Below are 12675 nucleotides of genomic sequence, written 5' to 3' on the forward strand. Positions count from 1 at the left end.
TGGGGAAATATACTATGCATAAATACAATGTCTGTGGCCATATGACACAAGGGGGAAATGCAACAACCATAAATAACATCCGTCTACCGGAAAACTTTCTCCCATAGAATGATTGCGATTACCAGGACTAGGACGACAATGATAGCAGCGGTGACGACACGTTGTTGGTACATCCTGCATAGCACATATCAGGCACATGGCTCCAAAACACCTGCAGCAGCATTAAACTAACCGTCTAATCATCTTCTTCAAAGTGCCTGAGGCTCGGTCAATTGCAGTGTCAGCGGTGCGAAGCTAGTAAGGCACGGGGTAAGTAATTATCAGGAATCAAGGGACAAGACTCACGGTATCTCTGGAATTCTCGATTTGCTCGCGTTGCGTTCTGAGATTCATCAATATCTCAGCGCCCTGGTCTTCCGTCTCCAGAGCAATGCGTTGTGATTCTTGTAGCCGTCTCGTACCATCATCGAGAGTAGCAGTCCCTGCAAGCAGGCGAGTACGATCACTAGTGGGTCCATAGGGCTCGTCTGATGTGGGTGTGCCCACTCTGCCAGATGAAAGAAGTTCCGCTCTGGATACTTGAGAATGGAGATCCTTGGAAAGCTTCTTGAACCGTACTAGGTCTCCCTTGGCGGTTTTGAGGCGGTTTTGGTACTGTGGCTTTATGGACTGGGGTATCCCCTGTATTTCTATTTCCATTTGCGATATCTAGGGTTGATCATTTAGATCTGACTTCAGTGCCAGTCTATGCGTAAACCTACCATTTCGTCGGCCTCATCCAGCTCCATTTCCACTCTTCTGAGTGCTGCTCTACGCTGTTCTGTGCAAATAATCCTTGTAAACCGATGAGCTAAGACTAGAAACTGCTACGTACCACCACGCTCATCCTTGCCTTCTCCGTCAAGTTTCAAGCGAATGCTGTCAATGATTTGTCTGAAATCCTGTTCATATGAGTCAAATAGCGCAGTCGGGGAGTTGTCCATGGTTTCTGCTACCCTACAAGGGTCAATGGAGACACGACTCTAGAAGGATGCTGAGGGAACGTCAACGTCAGATGGGAGTGAGCGTCAACTGCGTACGAGGCTCACGTCGATGTTGTCTCAAAAAGGAAATCTACTCTCATTCCAACACGACACGTCGACTAGACCTTCGAGGCCGCTGCAGCTCGTATTCTTGACGCACCCCAGTCCTCTTACGCATAGTAATGGATAGGCTTTCATTATACTTGGATCCCCAGATTCGGGACTGGGTTCTCTTTCCAATCACTCTTGTAATGGTGAGTTTGGCCTAATCCTCCCCAGTCCGCACTGTGGCAAGTGTTTACTATGTATGCGGCCAGATATTGGTCGGAATACTGCGCCATTATGTGGTTATTCTTCTGCAGTCGCCACCGAAAAAGCTATCGCGAGCCGCTACTCGTGAGCAGTAAGTGACCCTCCTCTTGCTGTCCCAACAACCTTTTAACACAGTGACCTGCAAAAGACGGGCTCTCACGCGCTCTCAGATTCTCCGAGCCACATCCTCAAATTCCCCAATACCACCATCGTTTTACAAAGCTATCTCACAGCATCTTTCTGAGGCCTACAAGGCCGGGACGTACCTGAAGGACGGACCGCCCAAGGCTGACGTCCCGTCATCTGCTCCCAACCCTCTGTCAGACCCTGCTGCCATGGACGGCATGATGGCTGGCATGAAAACCCAAATGGTCATGATGGTCCCACAGATGGTTATTATGGGCTGGATCAACTTCTTCTTCCAAGGTTTCGTCCTAAGTGCGTGATTTCCCCATAACGCTTCAATAGAACACTCCGACCTGAAGATCTCTCAGTCAAACTACCCTTCCCTTTGACGCTGGGCTTCAAGTCCATGCTTCAGCGTGGCATCGATACCCCTGATATGGATGTTCGGTGGGTTTCATCACTGTCGTGGTATTTCCTCAACTTTTTCGGCTTAAACGGCCTTTATCGACTTATCCTTGGCGGTGATAATGGTACGCGTCTCCATTTATTTCCTGTGTTTTCTATATAGTCGTCTGATGGGCTGGCGTCCGGATCTTCTTTTTTAGCTGCTGATTCATCGCGTGACATGACTACGTCGCCCTTTGCGGCCATGGGCAATGCGCAACCAGGGCAACCACAGGACTTCAACAAACTTTTCAAGGCCGAGCGGGATAATCTCGAGTTTGCTGAGGGTCTTCACAGTTGGGTGGGTGAAAACATGGACACCAAGATTCTACGGAAGTATGGGAAACTAGCTGCCTTGTGACTCTAAGTAGTTGATTATCACGTGGCTATGCAAGATTCTAGCCTTGAGATGCGAATAAAAATATGTGAAACCGGAGCCTGGTCTACCGCTACATCGATGAAGGTAGACAGATCTGGCCATGGCGTAGAGTAAAGTATGGTGTGTGGAAGGCTTGATCTTGATTTCCGTGAGCCGATCGACCACAAGATCATCATCTGGAATACAACAGGAAAAGTATATTAGGAAGAAATTTAGCTGTGGAAATGAATTAGTGGTGGTCGACAAGTAAAAGCAAACCGCTTGCACGAATGCCAACATCATGATCATACGAGACCATCGTATAGTGATAGCGCCTACAAAAAATGAATGAGGTTGGTCAGGGGACTGATCATGTGAAGACCCTGAGTGCTCACCTGGACGATGGTCGGGTCTTGCTTACTGCCTTCGACGAATTCATCGTACGTAAGTTGTGCGTCCTTGTTTCGGTCCATATTCCTGAAGATCTTATTCACTCGCTGCGGATTTGGGTTAATGAGCGGAGACATTTCATGCAAGCGGAGTAGTGTGTCAAACGAACCTTCTCGGGAGTATCTTCATCGGCAGGGAGCTTGACCATTTGACCAGTCATCTTGTATATGGACGTTACGATCTGTAGCATCTCATCGTAGGTGATGAAACCATCTTTGTCTATATCGTACAGCTGAAAAGCCCCTGGAAGAAAGTGAGATCCATTGTGAAACGTCATAAAGGGGTGTGGGGAAATTGTACGTACACTTGAGCTTCTCGTCTAATCGGCCGCGACTTGTGACACTGAGAGCACAGATGAACTCCTTGAAGTCAATAGTACCATTTTTGTTCTCGTCAAATACGTTGAAGACGTAGTCTGCAAAGTCTCCTGGATCCCCGAATGGAAAGAATTGTTTATATATACGACTGAATTCAGTCTTGTCCAGCTGGCCGGATGGACAATCTTTGAGAAAGCCCTTATACCTGTAGCGCGATTAAGAACGCCACATGAGATGATAAATAGAAAGAACCATTGTTGTAGCTCTCTCTTATCGACTAAGGCCATAGCATCAGATAGAGTCAATATAAGGTAATTTGGAACTGACAATAGGTGTTCTTCTGTAGATCTGCGAGCTGCTCTGGTGAAAGTTTGCTATGAGATTTGCCCATGGTTGATTGAGAATGTTGACTGTGTGATTGGAAAGAAGAATGAGTTATGTAGGCTAGGTCGCTGCCACTGCTGGCGGGGTGCCATGATGACTTCCATAGAACATTCAAAGTAGGCTAATCTAAGCGCCGAGACTCGGCCGGCACACGAGGTTCTAGAAATCGAAAATACGAAATTAGAATTGATTTTTAAATTTGATTGTGAGATTGTACTTGATTTGTCGAATTTACGATATAATTTGATAGAATAACCGTTTTTGGATTTTATGGTGTCTACACGTTTTAAAACATGAGGACGACGTCGAACTAAAAGCGTTCGGGACTCGTGTTCAATTGTTACAGCAGGGGGGAGCGGCATATAAAGGATTCGAATCGATCTTGTCAGTCTGTTACTGACCTCCATCTTGTCGTCGTAACTCATCATGGTCTCCCCTCAAACGGAACCGATCAGCAGAGCGCACCCAGGATACCGCATGCCGGTCCTGGCTTTGCCATTCCACCTTCTTTCTCTCAACCGGAACCCTTTTTTAGTTATCCTGCATTAGTATTTCATATAAATCATTCGCATCTCCTCCTCCCCCAAGATCAGTTTCATCAATGTGCTACCTATATGGATCGACTGACCCAGCATCGGCTTTCTGTCCCATGTGTAAAGTATTCAAGCCGAGTGGAAACAGGTAATATCCTTTAATTCATCAAACACTCCGAGTCCCTTACCCACGCTAGATGCCCTCACATCCGAGATGTATGTTACAACAGAGCTTTGCATCCTCGTCATGACATCGTTCATCTAAAGAATGCCGAGGGTATGTATGTAGTCTTATAGCTCATACCCGTAATACTCACCGATTACTTTAAATCTTTAGTCAAATCTTTTAATGGATGTGGCTATTGCAAGGTTATTTATTTCAATGTTAATCATCAGTACACTAACCGCTTCGATCTGCAGTGGGCTCGCGCTAATCCATCGTCAAAAGTTAGCTTGCATCAGAACCCCGGTTGGCCCGGATGCTGCAGGCCTCCAAGCCTCAATGAGCAGCGCCTCATACAGGCTGCAGATTGGCCTAGTGTCAGCATCGTCCATAGCATACCTATGCCTCAAGAGATAAAAAGCATCCTCGAAAGCGTACGAGGTGCCATCCTACCAGGTGTCTCACCCACAAATCGCAGTCCAGCAGCCCAACAGCAAATGCCATCACTGGATCGTAGAAACAGCGGTAGCAGTCCCACGACCAGGTCTAGCCCAACCTCCGGGAAGAATCAGGCAATGCCCATTCCAACAAGAGGGCGCTCAGGTGGAAGTCCTGTGCAACAGAGTTCCCCTTTAACAGGAACGACACCACGAGCTTCTGGACCCCTGTCTTCATTTCCAAATTCAGCAGAGCAAAGCACGTCGCCTCGTCGCCAGACAGTCTCAGAAGGGGTAGAGAAGACAAACCGCACTCCCTCCATGCGTAGAGCGACAGACTTGGACGGTTCGCTGTCACGGCGTAACGGCGGAGGACGGCCTTCGTTATCCTCAGTTTCCGCATCGTTAAACTCATCGAAGCCTTCTGCGGAGTACTGCCCGCCAGCTCCTTATCCATCTCCTGTTGACGGCGTCCCCACGAATTCGCCGGATTCTCCATTTTCTTCTCGACGATCTACATTAGAAGGCGCCATGGCGGCGTTAAAGGTTGGGAGCACTGCGGGGAACAGCAGTGATAGCGGCAGCTCGCAAGGCTCCGTATCAGATGCGACCGTAATCTCCGATGGGGGCTTCACAGATTACTTGTCAGATGAGTCGGAGGCAGAATTACAGAGACAGGCAGAAGCAAAGGCAGCTCTGGTTGCGCAGAATCAGGCAGAGGAACAAGAGTTCAAGGCTGCTAGGCAGCAACTTGCCGGAGTTGGCTTACGACCGCCCAAGTCCTGGGATGATACCAATGATGCTATTCCGCGTACTATGCAAAACGCAGGAAATCATGCAGTGGGCTATGCGCATCATCCAGCGTATGCATCTCCTGTATTTGTACCTCCTGCTGTCACACATTCTGCTCGCGGATGATAGGTAACTCTACTGGACCTGCGCGTTTTATCTATCATGTATCTTTTTAAACCTTCCGTGGTCGTCACTATTTGTTACCTGTTCTATGGGTTCCATTTGTACAATATCTGATTCAATTGCGTCGAACTACCTCACTAGCTATAGTGGTACTGATACTTGGACTAGCTAGTAAACAATTGTTTGCTTGTTCCAAGTTTGTGGTTGATGGTCAAAGACCTAATCGCGCCACTTCAGAAGCTTTACTAGCTCCAGCCACATTCTGATGCTGATGCAGCATGCGAGCTGCTACTGAGCGATACACTTTATCACCTCCTTTCCATCACGTCGATCCATGAACCTAGCTCGACACTCTATCACTGCGACAAACCCCATTCAGATCTTTGATACCCGATTTGAAGCAGACTGTCAGATATTTACTACTACAACACCTGCAGGGTTTGCTGTGTACCAAACATGGCCGCTGAAGCTTATTCGCAAGAGAGGTGGGTAGGTAGTATTCTTTCTGTTCGCTGTTGATCTTCATAAATCAAGCAGAGTTTACTGGGGGAACCCTTGCGGCCGCAGTGCCATGTCACACGTCATCTCTGCTCTTTCTCCTTGGAGGAGGCCGTAGTCCACTTTATCCTCCAAATAAGGTGATCGTATGGGACGACGCGGCTGGAGAAGAAGTAGCAGAGCTAGAATTCAGGGAAAGGGTCAGAGGTCTTGCTTGTAGACGTGGATGGCTTGCAGTATCGTTTCGGAGAAGAATTGTATTATTCGAGGTCGGGGAGACCATCGTTCGACGGAATGAATTCGACACATGTGATAATCCTCGAGGTGAGCTGGGTTATCTACGTGTGTATATCGACGATTTATGCTCTTCGGTGTGCAGGCTTGCTTGCTATGGCTACTGGGGCATATTCAACCCTTCTGGCTTTCCCTGGTCGGCAGATGGGGCACGTACAGTTAGTACATCTACCACCTTGTATTCCACCGACGCCAGTTGGTCCTCCCCCTTCTGTCCCACCATCTCGCCCACCACCTCCACCATCGAAACATCCAGTCTCAATTATCGCCGCACATGAGTCCTCCTTGAATACTCTCACCGTTCCTCAATCGGGTCGGATGCTCGCTACGACCTCGTCCCGCGGTACCCTTGTTCGTATATGGGACACGCTTTCAGGAAAGCTGATACGTGTATTCAGAAGGGGATCAGATAAGGCCGAAATATATGGGGTTGCCTTTCGCCCTGATGAGAAGGAAGTATGTGTTTGGAGTGATAAGGGCACCGTACACGTATTCTCTCTTATGTCCGGCCCCTCGTGAGTCATTCCTATCCCACCCGAAATCTATTAACGTTGACGCGATTGGATGGTACAGTAATCGGCAGTCGTCCTTGTCCCCGCTTGCTTCACTCATTCCTTACTTTGACTCCGAATGGTCATATGCTCAGTATCGGATTCCGGCCCAAGCCTCCCATATATCATTATCTTCTTCCACGTCATCCTCTCGTTCGCCTACGGCTGATATTACCGATGAGGAGAAATGCATGGTTGGCTGGATCGAAGCACCCTCTGATCGTAGTGAACCAGGTCGTGATCCACTTATGGAGTACCAGCTCATAGCGCTCACATACAGCGGGGGCTGGTATCGGTTGTCACTGCCACAGGGGACGTCTAACATATCTTCGCCGTCTGCGGGTGGGACCCCGCTGTCCAGCTCCCCACCCAAGGCATCCTCGCATTCTCGTCCACGCACGAACAGCGTGTCATCTATCGCAAGTCGCACGGAGAAGGGAAAGGAAAGGGAACGTGACAGGGACCGGAAGGACAACCGAGAACTAATTTTGCAAGAGTACCGGAAATATGGTAGGTGGGATGGTTGGGGCTAGAATGGTAATGATTTCTGTTATCTTGATGTCTCTTAGTTTTGGATCATGCACTACTCGTTCCCGTTTATAATCATTCACGACTCGTAGTACCCTCGTAGTTCATTTTTCATCGTCACATTATATTGTTTTTGCTGCAGATGAATGTTATCTTGAAGACCTTCTCACGATGCTATAGTTTGAGACCATGTGCACTTATGATACCCGAACCGTCACGACACACGGGGGCACCACTAATTCAGGCTTAAGATCATCATCTACGCACTAGCTGTAGTGACACTTTTATCATGCCTGTCGTTTCGGTCGGTATGCCTCTGGGACCGGGATGTTCTACTTGCGGGTATTGTGGACCGCTGGGAGAACGAAGTAGCACTGAGACTAGCTTCAAGAAAGCAGGGTTTATTGCCTCTCAACTGTCATGCGAAGTGAGTCCTTTCAAGTTGCGGCACGAGACACATGTTATCCTCTTCTCATTTTCTGACAGTTTGCTAGGTCTATCAAAAGATGATCTACCGAGGGTGGAGACGATCTGGGACATATTGTTATGCTCCTGATCTAAGACGCTCGTGTTGTCCTCAGTACACTATCAGGTACGTTATCCGTGGATGTGCTGCCAGTGCGAGACCCTACTTATCTGAACTCAATCTTAGGCTTGATGCGATAGCATTTAAGCCCTCTCGCAGCCAAAGAAAACTCATCAACCGGTAAATATCTCCGGATGGACTTGAACTTGTCTCGGTGGATTGGCAGCTAACTTGAATGTTGACTTTTGTAAACAGATGGAATCATTTTGTTATGCAAGGTCACAAATCTGAGACTAGTGATTCTCTGCTACTGCAGGGTATATCATCTTCCCCGATGCCAACCAGACCATCCAAGTCAGGGGGTAATGCTTCGAAGCGCGATCCTCCAGCATTTTCTCTGTCTACCTCGATACATGCTGCTGAGTCTGACTTCATTTCTCCAAATACAACAGCCCGTCATAATTTCAAGGCATGATATGCATGACGTTCCGAAGCACCGATGTTAAAGTGCTATGATAGGTGACGCTCGAACCATCAACCTACTCGGAAGAGAAGTACACGCTTTATCTGCTTTACCAAAGACAAATCCACCACGACCCACACAATACACCAGAAGATTTCAAGCGTTTTCTAGTGAAAAGCCCTTTAATAGTACGTCTCTATGCAATCACACACCCAGTAGTCGGCGTTGACACTTCGCCTTTCGAAGAATGAACCTATACCATATCCTGCAAGCGCACCTGACCATCTTCCGTCACAATATGGTTCTTTCCATCAGATGTACCGACTTGACGGCGAACTGATCGCCGTGGGCGTCATTGATATCTTGCCTGAATGCGTCTCCAGCGTGTATTTCATGTACGATCCGAAGCACGACAAATATTCGCTTGGGAAGGTCAATTGGTGCACTCATCGTTTTTCGCGCGATTGAGCGAGCTGTGTTTCTAGCTCAGTGCATTGCGAGAGGCCTCATTGGCTAGAGAAATGCATGATGCAGGTGCGATTGCCATGTCATCACTTGCCATGGGTGAGATATCACTGCCGTCATCGATGTGCCCGTCTAAGGTGTGCTCACCTCACTTCAGGGTTTTACATTCACTCTTGCCCAAAAATGAAGTACAAGGGCGGGTTTTCGCCTTCATATCTCGCCGACCCTGTAAGTGATGATGTCACTGACAGCTTGGCAGTCTGATTAGATCCTTCTGCAAATTCAGGAAGAATTTACGTGGGTTCCTTTGGCGGATTGTATTCCGCAGCTAGAAAAGTTTCGCTATGCCGCTTTCGTGCACCCCGAACATTCGTTGGAAGGTCCACAGGATCCTGGTGAAGGTATGATTGGATGGTCATTTGGTAATCATGATGATTTCCCCTTTCAAGGCCCTCCTGTTCGCGTCCCGGAGGAACTACTCAACGAAGTGATGGTCATTTATTCCATGCAACAGGGGGCGATATCTATTATCCCTATCAGCGTGAGTGGCTGACAACTCGATGGCTCAGAAACTGAATGGTCTCCTAGTTATCTCACCAGTGGAAAGATGAACATAATCGCGAGGAGATTTTAAGTTGCGTTGATACGCTAGGAGATGAGTTATCAAGGGAGATCATATTTCGGTAATAGACGATGATCTAAAACCTGTATTTTTTCTATTTGGGATACCTTGCTGGATCAAGTGGAACTGCTTTTTTACCGTTGTGCGGACGCTCTCGGGATGTACAAGTGTTAGTCAGCACGTGATCGATCTCTTTCAGTTGCCAGCGTCTTTCTGTTGGAATTAGATTCGCTGAAGGTTCTCAAGCTGGCTCTTGAAGTGACATGTCGCTATTCCTGAAGTTTTCAAAGTTAAGCAGGCCGTTAACCTCAAGGCGGGTTCACAGCGCTGCGAACCCAGAAGGGGGTTTCAGGAGGGCATGGGCTTTAATTGGCAGGCCATTGCGATGGATCTACTGGCTTCCGCTTGGCCTCGGCTTCACACAGTACTTCTACACTCTGAAAACGATCAGAGGAAGGAGCATGCAGGTCTGTCGTGAACTCAAATGGTCCAGAGACATTTCTGACCAGTCTTGCATGCTAGCTAGCCAACTTTAAATCCGGATACCTCAAGTTGGGATGATATTGTTGTTTTTGACAGATATTCTATCAACTCTGGAGAGCCTATTCGAAAAGGCGACGTTGTGGCACTTCGGTACGACCAATTCCATGGGCATGGAGAAGCTGCTGATATTTCCTTTGTTCAGGGATCCATTGGATAGTAGAAAAATGATCGTGAAGCGAATCGTAGCTGGGGCAGGGGATGTTGTTAAGACCCTGCCTCCATATCCAGATGCCGAAGTTTTTGTCCCCGAAGGTCATGTTTGGGTGGAGGGTGAGACGCGTCGTTTTGACTTGAGCTAGTCTTGATGTTGCATTAGGTGACGAACCTTTCAGGACTCTGGATAGCAATAAATTTGGCCCAGTGAGTCTATATGCTCCTAAATTCATCTGCGCTAATGCTTCGCCTCAGGTCCCCCTTGCTCTTTTAGACTCCAAGTTGATGTATATCGTCTGGCCATTGGATCGTATAGGGCCTCTGCGTCCACCTATTTCCCCAATCTCCAAGAGAGGTGCTTCCCGAGATTTTCGATGGTATAGCGACATGGCAGCCTTCGAACGAGAGCAACGTAGGCAGTCGAGGGTAACTACACGCTCGACGACGACGTCTCACTCGTAATCTAGCTGGCCTTTGCAAGGTATAATTACGATTCAAGCAGTGACGGACCTCGTGTTCTCTACAATATATGGGCGCTCATCATAGCATGCATCCTGGAGTGTTGACTTTCCGGTCCATTGTCTTGATTCTATCATGTTGTGACATAGCAATCAGCCGACATGGTTCGTGCACTTCCTAGCGGAGTTACGAGAGCATCTGAGTGGCGGAGTAGTTAGTTGATATAATAGATAAACGGAATCAGCCGAATATATTCTGCGCGCCACGAACTCCTATTATCGTCGCTGTTCCTACTAAGCCCGGAACCTAAATCTTAAGAGGTTATGAGCCCTGATCAATATTTCCTTCTGTGATGTGATGACCTTGTCTAGCGTACAAGGACACTTTCCCACCGCCGAACTTAGCACATCCGCCGTCTTTATCCAACTGGCGTACGGATAACAAATTGTTTGATGCGTTCGGTACGTATAGTACATTTTTTAAGTAAAATTTGATCTTCTGATTGCCCATATAGCTTTCAAGTTCAACTGTGCCTCGCCCTTTTACTTTAAGGGGTTCATTCCCTATCCCAACCACCTCACTTTTTGTTGGGGCATAATCTGTGAGTGCAGTTCGAACTCTGGTTATATGTGATGTTGTTCCTGAATCTGTGAACCATTCGTACCAGATCATTGACTCTTGGTCCCTCTTTGGGGCACAATCAGACTGAACCATAAACGCAATGTTAGGTTCGTCTTCGACTTCCATATCAGTCTCGTCACCCTCGCCGCGCACTTGGTAAGCATGTTTTGGCTTTTGAGGTCTGGATGATGTTCCTGAAGTCTTCTTTCCCCAGCACACTGAAGTCTCATGTCCGAATTTATCGCAGGACGTACACTTCGGCTTGCCTTTCCAATAACATTTCGTGGTGGCATGATTATGCCTACCACAAATCGAGCATTCCGGTAAGTTCTGTTTGGGTCTTTCCTTCTCAATCTTACGCTTTTTCCCGTGTTCGGTACTCTTAGCATAATATCCTTTCTCCTGCGTACCGTGTGTCTCCCTGCGATTATATTCATCTATAATCAATGAGGTAATCTCCTGGGAGGTTATGCCTTTTGTCCCTTGCGTATCTGCATGTATACCAAGGTACGAGGATGTGAAGGCATCCCAAGAGTCCGGTAAGGACATCACGAGCAAGGACTTGTATTCCTTGTCCGTAATCATCTCGCCCATAAGATGTAGGTCATTTTGTTGCCGTTTCATCTCATTGATATGTTCGACAATATTGACGCCTTCAGTTGCCCGCATAGCGAATAAATTTCGCTTTGCGACGACGACACTTTGTTGTCCTTGAACTTGATGAATACTCATCAGGTTTGTCCACATTTGTTCGGCCATTGCAGCCTCTGTAACATGCACCATCTGCTCGTCAGTGATGCTGTTCATTATCAAGGTCTGTGCAACTTGGTCGAGTTTGTTCCAGGTCGCTAACTCATCCACCTTGCCTGCATCAGGCTTTTTCGTCGTGCCGTCGACATGTTCAGCCACGCCGTGAAGCTTGAGAAGGCCCATCATACGGGCTTTCCATCCACTCCAGTTTTTTTCTTTCAGCGGTTCAATTTTATATGACGACAACGCTCCTAAGTTTATTTCTTTAGGTTTCTGAGTAGCCGCAGGAACAGGTACTGTTGTGGAAGCCCCAACAGTTGTAGAAGTCAGAGGATTAGGATTGGGATTCGACATCTTGCTTGTTTGTGTCAATGTATTGCTTTGACGTTAACTTTTTAACGTATCACAGGGCTCGTAACCTCTTAAGATTTAGGTTCCGGGCTTAGTAGGAACAGCGACAATAATAGGAGTTCGTGCAGCCTAGGTCCTTAAAACAAGTCTTTGTCGGTTATGTGGATGGACCGAAGGCAATAAGATACTATGACGCCCGAACACGTCAGATACGAGTGAGCAGAAATTATAAATTTATAAGCTCACCAGAAAACTCTCCACAAAGCGCTAGTGATGTGCAGCGCGAGGGGGAGAATGATATGGGAGAATTAGACGCGCAGACATCAGGGGGAGCTGACGCGCAATCACCTATACAAGAACACTCCAAAGATGAACGGCAATCAGATATAC

The 12675-nt window shown here is 47.6% G+C and overlaps 7 protein-coding genes across 7 annotated transcripts; 5 read left to right on the top strand and 2 right to left on the bottom strand.

Moving 5' to 3' along the window:
- Nucleotides 1-83: 83 nt before the first annotated feature.
- Nucleotides 84-983, bottom strand: DFJ58DRAFT_650347 (t-SNARE; the record flags this gene model as incomplete). The annotated part of the gene is made up of 5 exons (XM_041381577.1): nt 84-174; nt 233-294; nt 346-708; nt 762-834; nt 871-983. The coding sequence occupies 5 exons, from the start codon at nt 981-983 to the stop codon at nt 84-86; spliced, it is 702 nt and encodes a 233-aa protein (XP_041250180.1).
- Nucleotides 984-1116: 133 nt separating this feature from the next.
- DFJ58DRAFT_741189 (integral membrane protein DUF106-domain-containing protein) lies at nt 1117-2265 on the top strand (the record flags this gene model as incomplete). The annotated part of the gene is made up of 5 exons (XM_041387132.1): nt 1117-1276; nt 1340-1425; nt 1483-1772; nt 1829-1990; nt 2066-2265. Exons 1-5 carry the CDS (start codon nt 1205-1207, stop codon nt 2263-2265), a joined length of 810 nt encoding a protein of 269 aa, XP_041250181.1. The 5' UTR covers nt 1117-1204.
- Nucleotides 2266-2567: 302 nt separating this feature from the next.
- On the bottom strand, nt 2568-3420 carry DFJ58DRAFT_650662 (EF-hand; the record flags this gene model as incomplete). The annotated part of the gene is made up of 6 exons (XM_041381584.1): nt 2568-2597; nt 2658-2755; nt 2788-2955; nt 3017-3234; nt 3282-3306; nt 3357-3420. The coding sequence occupies 6 exons, from the start codon at nt 3418-3420 to the stop codon at nt 2568-2570; spliced, it is 603 nt and encodes a 200-aa protein (XP_041250182.1).
- A 281-nt stretch (nt 3421-3701) lies between these two features.
- DFJ58DRAFT_757637 (uncharacterized protein) lies at nt 3702-5671 on the top strand. Its single transcript, XM_041388217.1, has 4 exons — nt 3702-4094; nt 4144-4223; nt 4284-4315; nt 4367-5671. Exons 1-4 carry the CDS (start codon nt 4015-4017, stop codon nt 5462-5464), a joined length of 1290 nt encoding a protein of 429 aa, XP_041250183.1. The 5' UTR covers nt 3702-4014; the 3' UTR covers nt 5465-5671.
- DFJ58DRAFT_757640 (WD40-repeat-containing domain protein) lies at nt 5672-7504 on the top strand. The gene is made up of 4 exons (XM_041388218.1): nt 5672-5946; nt 5999-6283; nt 6339-6768; nt 6827-7504. The coding sequence occupies exons 1-4, from the start codon at nt 5796-5798 to the stop codon at nt 7335-7337; spliced, it is 1377 nt and encodes a 458-aa protein (XP_041250184.1). The 5' UTR covers nt 5672-5795; the 3' UTR covers nt 7338-7504.
- A 19-nt stretch (nt 7505-7523) lies between these two features.
- On the top strand, nt 7524-9606 carry DFJ58DRAFT_757652 (arginine-tRNA-protein transferase). The gene is made up of 11 exons (XM_041388219.1): nt 7524-7759; nt 7827-7924; nt 7985-8038; nt 8114-8327; nt 8378-8509; nt 8568-8753; nt 8807-8885; nt 8944-9014; nt 9073-9187; nt 9236-9327; nt 9375-9606. Exons 1-11 carry the CDS (start codon nt 7622-7624, stop codon nt 9471-9473), a joined length of 1278 nt encoding a protein of 425 aa, XP_041250185.1. The 5' UTR covers nt 7524-7621; the 3' UTR covers nt 9474-9606.
- A 65-nt stretch (nt 9607-9671) lies between these two features.
- DFJ58DRAFT_650836 (peptidase S24/S26A/S26B/S26C) lies at nt 9672-10566 on the top strand (the record flags this gene model as incomplete). The annotated part of the gene is made up of 5 exons (XM_041381589.1): nt 9672-9875; nt 9935-10041; nt 10094-10221; nt 10268-10311; nt 10360-10566. The coding sequence occupies 5 exons, from the start codon at nt 9672-9674 to the stop codon at nt 10564-10566; spliced, it is 690 nt and encodes a 229-aa protein (XP_041250186.1).
- Between the last annotated feature and the right edge of the window lie 2109 nt (nt 10567-12675).

The sequence above is a fragment of the Suillus subalutaceus genome (genome assembly GCF_016647625.1).
Source record: "Suillus subalutaceus strain FC151 chromosome Unknown DFJ58scaffold_4, whole genome shotgun sequence".
Taxonomy (NCBI): Eukaryota; Fungi; Basidiomycota; class Agaricomycetes; order Boletales; family Suillaceae; genus Suillus; species Suillus subalutaceus.

Bases quoted from the DNA above. Each gene is read 5' to 3' on its own strand.
- DFJ58DRAFT_757640 (XM_041388218.1), top strand. From the start codon at position 5,796: ATGAACCTAGCTCGACACTCTATCACTGCGACAAACCCCATTCAGATC. The intron at 5,947-5,998 runs GTGGGTAGGTAG...TAAATCAAGCAG, and splicing joins GAAGCTTATTCGCAAGAGAG to AGTTTACTGGGGGAACCCTT. The intron at 6,284-6,338 runs GTGAGCTGGGTT...TTCGGTGTGCAG, and splicing joins CACATGTGATAATCCTCGAG to GCTTGCTTGCTATGGCTACT.
- DFJ58DRAFT_757652 (XM_041388219.1), top strand. From the start codon at position 7,622: ATGCCTGTCGTTTCGGTCGGTATGCCTCTGGGACCGGGATGTTCTACT. The intron at 8,754-8,806 runs GTCAATTGGTGC...CTGTGTTTCTAG, and splicing joins ACAAATATTCGCTTGGGAAG to CTCAGTGCATTGCGAGAGGC. The intron at 8,886-8,943 runs GTGAGATATCAC...ACCTCACTTCAG, and splicing joins CATGTCATCACTTGCCATGG to GGTTTTACATTCACTCTTGC.
- DFJ58DRAFT_757637 (XM_041388217.1), top strand. From the start codon at position 4,015: ATGTGCTACCTATATGGATCGACTGACCCAGCATCGGCTTTCTGTCCC. The intron at 4,095-4,143 runs GTAATATCCTTT...TACCCACGCTAG, and splicing joins TTCAAGCCGAGTGGAAACAG to ATGCCCTCACATCCGAGATG. The intron at 4,316-4,366 runs GTTATTTATTTC...TTCGATCTGCAG, and splicing joins ATGGATGTGGCTATTGCAAG to TGGGCTCGCGCTAATCCATC.